Here is a 9,536-nt window from a genome sequence, read left to right on the forward strand (position 1 = left end):
TTGAAGTTCATGAAGTTAACTATTCAAAAATAATTGATTGCGTTGGCGCTTAGTCATTCGTACACGTGTGTTCTATTTACCTAAGATAAACAAAAGAGTGAAACAATAAATGTCTGTCTACAGGCAATACGATGACAATTTAAATGTCAATAAACTAGACGACGTGTTGGAAACGCTGTGACAAAAACAAATGTGACAGATATTCATGAGATTGTATAACTCACATTCTTAAGTTGCGGATATAGAGATGGGCAGGGGTACCAAACCCCACTTTTTTTTTTATCTATTGGCGATTCTGTTCAAATCCATTATTTGTCAACTATTTCTAAATTTGCAATATCCCGATTTTTCATTCTGTCGGTCCTTATCTTTTTCGTCCGATAGTGGGATTTGAGGGTTGGTTTATCAAGTTCGGGGAAAATTTTATCATGTTTTAAATCCATTTATTTTCTGAGTCCTTCCATGTCTGTGTCTGCAATAGGTATTTCCAACCATCGACAGCATAGCATAGCTACACTACTGATAATAACCCGACTATGTTCCGCAAACATTTGAAAGAGCAATGAGAAAGACGGTTTAACGTCATACTTTTCTGTAGTGACAGCAAATTTAATGAAGACAGGCATACACCTGGTGACGTGCATGCCACTGTGTACACGGAACCTCGTTTTTTGTTCCATCCGACTAGACACTATCCTCGCACCAGTTGTAACTGTTAAGAGTAAACCGCGCTTGAAATCCCGAGGATTTCATTATTCATTGAGACACCGCAGACCCCAGAATAAAATAAAACCAAGTACGAAGAAACTATTTCAATGTAACATTAACCAAATTGCACTTTTCAGGGGTTTTTTTTCTCTGAAAATTAAATGGAAGAAGTCCGAACGCATTTTGATCACGCCACGCTCCCTACGATCTGGTTTGCAAACACCCCAATCGCATTTACACATGTGTAAATATACTATTCAAATGGAATGCAGGTGATGCTTGGGATCATCATGGGGGTCCAACCCAAGATTTGCACGACTCTGACTTTGAATGTTACAGTCATTGTGGCATTGAATTCCAGGGTGGAAACATCAGTTTAATTGTTTTAGTGACCAGAAAACAAATTTTGATATGCGTCGGCTTACCCAAAATGAAAGGTTACGTGCCCTTGGCATGCTACAGATCGGCACAACACAGGCGGTTGTGGCGCGGACGATGAATGTTTCTCAGTCTGTCATAAGCAGGCTATGGTCCAGATACCGTGATACACAATCTGTACAGGACAGACCACGCTCAGGTCGACCAAGGGCGACAACTCAAGCCCAGGATCGATTTATCCGTACCTTGGCCTTGAGAAATCGTGTCATCACAGCAAATCAAATATCCCCTACTTTTTTTGAATAGTTATATAACATAATTGCCATTTCTCTTATACTGTGGATTGTTTCTTTAATATCCCAAGGGGTAAAAACTATAATACAAAGCAATTTGCACTGTAAATAGGTCTCTTAACACCGAAAAAATAAATGACATAGATAAAAAAAAATGCTTATATAAACTTAAATTTCTTTTGAAGTCGCTTAATCAATTCTGTCTATATAATTTATGGTTTCAAGGCCATATAAATAGCCGACGTATTCTATCCTTTGGCAGAAGACAGGCATTGAACGATCAGTTTAGGCTTATCTTCTAGTTCGAGATATCAGGCATTGATACATGATGGCATTCAAAGCGGTATTGATGTTGGGCGTTGTGTGCTTGGCACAACAGTCACTGGCAATTAACTTCGATCTCAGCACTTCTTACGCCAGGAAAGCTTTGAGACTAGCTACACATTATCTACCGGGCCACTACAATGACTTTCACCCGCATCCAACACCACGTGGTGAAAGAGCTTTATGTCAACTAGAAGATGAATCTTGTTTTTCGTATGATCCGGATTCGGGAATTGGTAAGTTTTAAGATTACTGTATTTTACACGATAGATTTCAAAATAAATTGTAATTAGCACTGCATCACTTAGGGTAAGTTTATTAACTTTAACCGTTCTTTTGTGAATGTATACACCTCTAACACTTTTATAATACTCTCTTTTGTAAATTAATCAACCACAAAATTAAAAAAAAAAAAAAAAAAAGCCTTGGTACTATTTTAATTTTTTTATCACATTAGAGACGAAACAGCGCTACGCTCTTTGTCCAAACAGTCAAGGTTTGTTTGGAGTCAGGCGCATTATTTTCATTAGGAATGAATTTTCCGAATCAGCTGGAATTAAACAAATTATAGGGAAGAAGAAATGTGTTATTTTAACATTATTGAAATTTATTTAATTAAAGAAGTCAGTTGTTACCTTGCGACAATAAGAATAGTATTTATTGTTTTTTTTTTTTATAAATACATGGATGGGATTGACGAAGATGTAAAGGATAAACCAACAGTCTATATTTGGACAAAAAAAATATTAAAAATTTTTGATTATAGTATTTGTGGTATAATTACAAGCGTATTTATTAAATGTTGCCTCCTATGTTATGTGTACTGCGTGAAGATGTATATACACATATAACCTTACAAATACCCTGTCAATTATTAGAAGAATATGTTTTAAACCAATGATTTTAGTCGGAAGGGATTTGACAAATAGAAAATAGTATGACCCTTGAAAGGAGTGGTAAGAGAAGCAATTTGTGGTAGATAAGGCAGCCTTTTACCCCACCCATCTATATCTATATTTGTAATATGTAATACATTTCTTTTAAATCACCTGTGTTGGTTTTTATCACTGATAAATATTAACTCTTGGTGTTTTTGTAGGTCCTCAGTGTTGGTTCAAGATTGATTTTCCCCTTAATAAATGTTGTGACGAACGAAACTCATTCCAGTCGCCAATCGACATACCAGTTAGCCACCGCACGTATCGTGTCAGGAACAAGTTGAGATATAGACGCAGCCATATTAAGGGAGAATTAATAAATAATGGTAATCATTTACTTTTTGATATAATGTATCGAAAGCGCAAAAAGCCCGTTTCCAACGTGGCAGGTGTCGGGAATTTTCTGAACAATAGCGGCATCACTGTGGAACTGATACCCTTCAGTTATTAACCGATAACCTTTACTAATGGTACACAATTACCAGGGGCCTGTTTCACGAAATTTTAACTAAGATAAAATCGAAATTTTAGTAATTTGATTGGATAATATTAGACTGATTGTAGTACTTAGCCAATCAAAATTGAAGTATCTACTAAAATTTGGATTTTATCTTTAGTTAAAATTTCGTGAAACAGAACCCAGGTATGTTGCTAGCTGTAAAACATGAGAGGGGTTGGATGGGCGGATGGTTAGCACGTGTGCGCTGTATCATAAGGCCTGTCATTGAGTCAAAAGGCGTGGTTTCGAATCTCCGGTTGTACGTGACAAGGAGTAGAGTTGCCTGTCTAATTGTGTTTTCTCAGGGTCCTCTGGTTTCCTCCCACTACTAAAGACCCCTACCTAGTTTGTGTCGAGTGGGCGTTAAACCCCATCTCTCTTCTCTTTCTCTCTCTCTCTCTCTGTAAAACATGACAAATCTAGGATTAAATCATGACTAATTCTAAATCACCCCCCCCCCCCTTTTACACACTTTGCAACAATGCACTAGATCCCACAAGCGTAACTCAAAGGAAGTAAACCTTTATAAGGTATTGAATTGGAATGCTCTGTGCTTCAAATGATAAAGCTGAATTATTAGTTTCAATTCGGCTTCCTGCATCCATAGTTGAATATAAAATCGGTTATATGACAAAGTATAGTCATTTTAAATGTGCGGATGGCAAGGACGATTGCTGAAATGGGTGTATCAGCAGGTATGTCATTAGTCCAGCGTATGTCCTATACCCTAAACTACTTCCTGTGTATTTCATTGTTCATGTTCTAATGTCAATCGAAAATGGGGTGTAAACGGTTTCATTTTTTGTATTTTAGGTATTAACCCCAAATTTGAACCCGAGGATGAGGACGTCAAGCTGTATGGCGTGCCTAATAGCCGTCGATCGTACATCCTCGACAATGTTCACCTCCATTTTGGTCCACGTGGAGACGACAGACAAACTGAACATACAATTGGTGGCGAAAACTTTGACGCAGAGGTAACGTTTAAAGGACATCAAAACTTTCTCTAACATTGATAATGATTTTAACATATAATGCTTAGTTTAATTTAGAATACACTGTGGATATCTTCTGCTTTGTAGGTGTTATGTAAACCCTGTCTTAAATTGTAATGAAAGTAAACATTATTGTTTTAACTGCGATGCTCCTGTTAAATTGCCCATCTCACTTTCTGTCCAAATGAAATGTTTGAGTTTATATCAAGACTTGCAGCTGTTGTTTATACTTGTGAAGGTTAAATTTAATTCTGATTAGAGCGATTAACTGGATAAACATACGGGTATTGCATCAATAATATGAAACACCAGTACAACGGCTTCTATATTAATCCAACTTATTATATATTATTACTGTTTTCTTGTGTTATAGGCTCACCTTGTCCACCATCGTTCCGATTTTAACAATTTGTCAGAAGCTAGTATACACCCGGGTGGTATTGTAGTTGTGGCGATTTTGTTCTCGGTAAGTACATCATAATATACAGAAGTGTAGCAGATCTACCACTTAAATGTGGTGCCAGAGTGCTAATTTATATTCATTTAATAGTGGTTTGTGTAAAATATTATGTTTTTGGACTGTACTTAACCTTGAATGACAGCCATAGATGAACCCATGTCACTCGGGAATTGGTAAAAAAAAAATACGTCCGGCAACAATTTTCGACTATAACTGGTACTTTCAGTTAACACTTACCATTTATCGTAGTATGACTTACACATTATGTCATACGAAACATTAACTTGCTATCTTTTTCTTTTAGAAAGAAGAGGGTTCAAAAAGTCCAGCATTTGAACAGATATTCAACCAACTGGACGAGGTTACAGAGTTCGATGACGAAGGTAAGTAATTTAATATCAAGATTTATTAAAATACACTATCACTTTGTAAAACACAGCTATTTTGATAGTGCTGTTTTATAGTGGGAGAAACGAATATTGTAGAATAAAATGATAGCTGCGCACGGTGTCAAAGTATGCCCTTACAGCAGATATACTCAACAAAAAGATGGTCATAGTGAGCAGCTTATCTAACAGAAGAACTTGTAGAAATCTGGTCATCTCTGTCGTGTGCAAAGGATTTTCCAGGGCCGCAATATAATCTCTAGAACAGAAAGTACTGGGATATATTGCGTTCACAGGGCTGTGATTAAAAGATGCGTATCTTCGGAACTGAAGGTCGAAAACGCTGAAAATCGACAGGTTTTGTCTTTTCACGGCCCATTGCGCCACTACTGTTTCTATAAATCCGTTTAAACCCGTAGCGTCTATTGCGTTCACAATATACCCTCACGCTGAAATGTGTGTATGCCATGACCGTCTTCATTAGCCCAGTCGGGGCAGAACAGTGGGATGTTAAACACCATTTCTTTTCATTTCATTTCGTGTATGCCGTGAGCAAAACTACAATTCAAGCTGATAAGCTTGCTTGCTAACCCAGTCCTTCATTGGTTCTCTCGATCACTAAGGCTTTGATTAAATTATAAGATTTAATGTGACTATGACTTGAATTATTATATTTATAGAAAATGCTTGTTTCTTGGAGAATATATTGACCTTTATTAGAAGAATATTTAACCTCGAAGAAGATGGTAGATGTAGATCAGCGGTGACACCAATGTTTCCTGACTCTCCTTCAGAAGAAAAAAAAATGAGGAAATGTTTGTTGCATACTAAAGAGTCCAAATGTGGTATGTACCAACACCTAATAAAAAATTTCTCGCTACAATGCACAGATACTTTGGAAGGCCGCCGGTTTTCTTCATTTTGTTATGTGTAATTGATCGAAACATAAACATGTATCACTCTGAACTACAACCACGGATATCAATGATCTCGAACTCATCGGGGCGTTCTACCTGGGAGTAAAATGGATAGCAAACTCATCACTGAGTGAATTATCATTTTAGCCAACTAACCTGGAAATTCGATTCAACCCTTTTGAAAAGAAGCATTAAATATTAAAAAAAAATCCAACACCACTGGTCCTAAGACACATAATCTCCACCGAATAGGGCACAAGCATTATTCACTTAAAGCGAGAATTTCAAATTTTCTAAAAAAAAGTCAAAACATAATTATTTCTATGTCTTTTGCTCAATAGGTTATCAAATCACTATTATACGGTCATGGGCATTATTTCCCACCCTTAAAAATCTATGACACAGGAAATAACAACACAATTACCTCCCCTGTTTTGCTATTGACAACATGGGGCAGCCATTTTCCAACGTTGGGATTTGAAGTTAAAAATGATATTTTTGCCAATTTCTCAGCTGGCAATAGCGAATTATAGGATTAATAGGATTATTCCTTAACAAGTTAGGACTGTTTATGGATACCATCTATTTTAAGGCTTTATATTAATATATTTTAAAAATATAACTTGAAAATTTGCAATTGCAACTTTAACTTTAACAATATGTAGTATATTATTATGATCGTCAGCATTAATTAATAACTATATATTTAATTTTCAGGAGACCATGCAGAAAACATTTATTTAAACCCAAATGAGCTGTTATCTGAATCCGCTATATACTATAATTATGAGGGTTCTCTAACATCTCCAACTTGTACTGAAGCTGTCACCTGGTTAGTTGCAGAAGAACCAACCAGAATAAGCGACGAAACGGTAATATTATACGATGCAGGGGGGATTTTTGCGCGTTTCCACTTGGAAAATCATCAAGTGATTGACAATAAAGAGATAAGTAGCGAAAACTACGGTTACAGTGGCTCCAAAACCCGTCAAAGAGAGTAGACCTTCGGTTATCATTATATTAGTTTCGATTTTGCCCCCCCCCCTCCAATAAAGGAGATCAATTATTAGAAATTGCAGAAAAATCTGCATTATGCTTAAAACTTTACGTCTCTTTCAAATCCACTTTATACCATATTAATCTACAATGAAATCCTTCGAAAGAACTTAAACTAATGGTATACATACACTGTTTTATTGAAACTATAATCATAATGGAAATAAGATAAAATATAAACTTCATTTATATTAATATATGCCCAGTTATATTCTTTAAACCATGGATATTTGGTTTACAATAGACGCTCGGCTGAGATAACCTTCTTTGGTGGAACTCGATTTAAAGGGGCCTCAAGTTTATTTAAAATACAGATGTCACATCATCCTGTGATGTTGGCGTATCATTATTTCAAATAATAGTACGGGCAATGTGCCAAGCGTACATTATTTATACTAGTTAAAATTTTGGACCCGTTCGATGTATTTCATTACAAAGCACATCCGAGTGTCTGTATTTTAAGTTAAGACATTGCGTAATATATTGAAACAAGTACTCGTGACTACGTCACTCGTATGTTTCAGTAATTACTTAATGTCTCGCTCTCGATCATTAAACCACACATAATGGCGAATTCATCAACAGGTAACGTAGACTCCAGGTCTATAGTTCCTATAGGGACAAGTTTCAATCAAAATTTATGACTACGTTAAAATTTCAAGATTGTGAAAAATGAGCAAACATTGACCTATTTGGCAACAAATAGATTTCCCAGTAGTTCACTTTTTGACAAAAGTAGAACTATATTGGCATAAAGGTAGTCTTTCATGCTCTCTTTCGAATCAGAGAAGGGCACAAGCGACTCGACGTTAGGTCGGGCCACCATTTTGAATTCAAAATGGCCACATCTGAAATATTGGATTTGGGCAGGCTCACCATCTTGGAATTATAGAAAAAATACACCAGAAGTGATTTTATTAACATCTTTAAAAGTTGAGCTACGGAAAAGACTTATCTCTGGGAATTGTTGCGGTTCACGAGAAAAGGTGTGTTACACAGGTTGTAAAGTATCCTAGAGAACAAATGTAATTGATTTAAAACATTTTATACAACACGTATTTTTTTATATTTCAGTTGAACTCTTTAGCTGCATTGGAATCGAGATTTACCGGAGACCTTATTTCAGATAAAGGAAACCTGCGACCAACACAATCACTAGCAGGACGTAAAGTAAAGAAATTGAGATTCCGGAAATACGGTTGGCCTACACGCGGGCCTACACGTGGGCCTACACGTCGTTATGACGAACCTCTGTAACCCTAAGCTAGATTTAATAAATGAACGACTTAAAGATGCATTATATAAGATTTAGATAAAGATGACAGTTTTGGCTATAATATTTAAAAAAAAGATAATGTAGTTATTGTCCTTGGAAGAACAGTGAAGCCTCGATTGTCATTGCTACTGTTGTTACAATAATAAGAAAAAAAATTCGATTATCCATACCAATCGTATTTAAATCTGTTCAAAATCAAAACCACCCGAAATTCTAGAGAGTTGGGTCTGACATGTAAACAAACTAATTAATAGGTTATTTAACATTTGAGACTAAAAAAAAGAACTACATTAGGCAGATTTAGCGCTTGAATAATGCATCCTTAAACGTCCAATATTTCGACGTTTTTCCTTAATAGACGGAAAGGGATAACGTTTTATCTAAAAAGAAATTGCAAAAGAAACCAATGATGTTTGGTTCAATTTATACACAAATTCGACCAATATGGCAGCCTCAATGGAGTTTGTTACAGCGATGACATCTTGTAGCCAGTGTGTTATAGTGCTGGGACAATAAATAATTACCTGTTAAATTCTTCACAAGGTGATTGTAGAAGCGAAATATGCCGAAATAAACGAGTTTGACAAAAATAAATTTTGGTTTTCTTTTTTTCACATTGTGGCAGCAATTTCTTTCAATATTGCTACTACTTTTGGCAATAAAATAGAATTTTGCTCATTTTATCAGCCAATATCAGTCCGGTGGCTGAAGGGGGGAGGAATGGCCACCCGAGCTGAGAATTTATAGACCAGTTTTTTTGCGTAGATTCCGAATCTGGGTGGTGATCAGGCTGGAATGAAGATTTACTATGCGAATGGGTATCTGAAGCATATCCAAAGTATATATGCGAGCTGTTGATCACCCATAAAGAAGATATTTATCTCGCTCATATTATGAATTTTGATTGTGAATCTTCTGATGAAGAGTATAAGAATAAACTAACATCTAAACATGTCTCTTGTTTACTGTGGTTTTTTTTAATTTACATTTCCAGATCTCTTGAAAAGTACTGTTATAATCAATCTGATCAAAATACAGATCTATATTTGGTTTCGTTTTTTTTATACTGTCGATGGGAGGTGGCGTCAGACATTGATTAATCAACCAGCGATGACTAAGAACTCGCAGTAACACACCGTTTCATTGGCTAATCCCTAACATTAACCAGAACGCGGCTTACATAACAACTCTTCCAGATCCCAGTGTTATGAAGACGAAATTTTGAACTATAAAAAACGGAACGAAATAGAATCTGTGTTTTAATCAGATTGCATTATAATTTAATAAATATTGAATGACGAAATTG

At 35.9% G+C, this 9,536-nt stretch overlaps 1 protein-coding gene across 1 annotated transcript; it reads left to right on the forward strand.

Annotated features, from left to right (window-relative positions):
* Positions 1–1,655: 1,655 nt before the first annotated feature.
* Positions 1,656–8,803, forward strand: LOC126828137 (putative carbonic anhydrase 1). Its single transcript, XM_050557721.2, has 8 exons — positions 1,656–1,939; positions 2,803–2,967; positions 3,954–4,117; positions 4,509–4,601; positions 4,900–4,978; positions 5,662–5,826; positions 6,616–6,770; positions 8,029–8,803. The coding sequence occupies exons 1-8, from the start codon at positions 1,705–1,707 to the stop codon at positions 8,209–8,211; spliced, it is 1,239 nt and encodes a 412-aa protein (XP_050413678.2). The 5' UTR covers positions 1,656–1,704; the 3' UTR covers positions 8,212–8,803.
* Positions 8,804–9,536: the final 733 nt, after the last annotated feature.

The sequence above is a fragment of the Patella vulgata genome, chromosome 7 (genome assembly GCF_932274485.2).
Source record: "Patella vulgata chromosome 7, xgPatVulg1.2, whole genome shotgun sequence".
Classification (NCBI taxonomy): domain Eukaryota; kingdom Metazoa; phylum Mollusca; class Gastropoda; family Patellidae; genus Patella; species Patella vulgata.

Excerpts from the sequence above, each read along its gene's own strand:
- LOC126828137 (XM_050557721.2), top strand. The coding sequence starts at position 1,705 with ATGATGGCATTCAAAGCGGTATTGATGTTGGGCGTTGTGTGCTTGGCA. Across the intron at positions 4,602-4,899 it reads TTGTGGCGATTTTGTTCTCG|AAAGAAGAGGGTTCAAAAAG; the intron begins GTAAGTACATCA and ends TTTTTCTTTTAG. Across the intron at positions 6,771-8,028 it reads CCAGAATAAGCGACGAAACG|TTGAACTCTTTAGCTGCATT; the intron begins GTAATATTATAC and ends TTTATATTTCAG.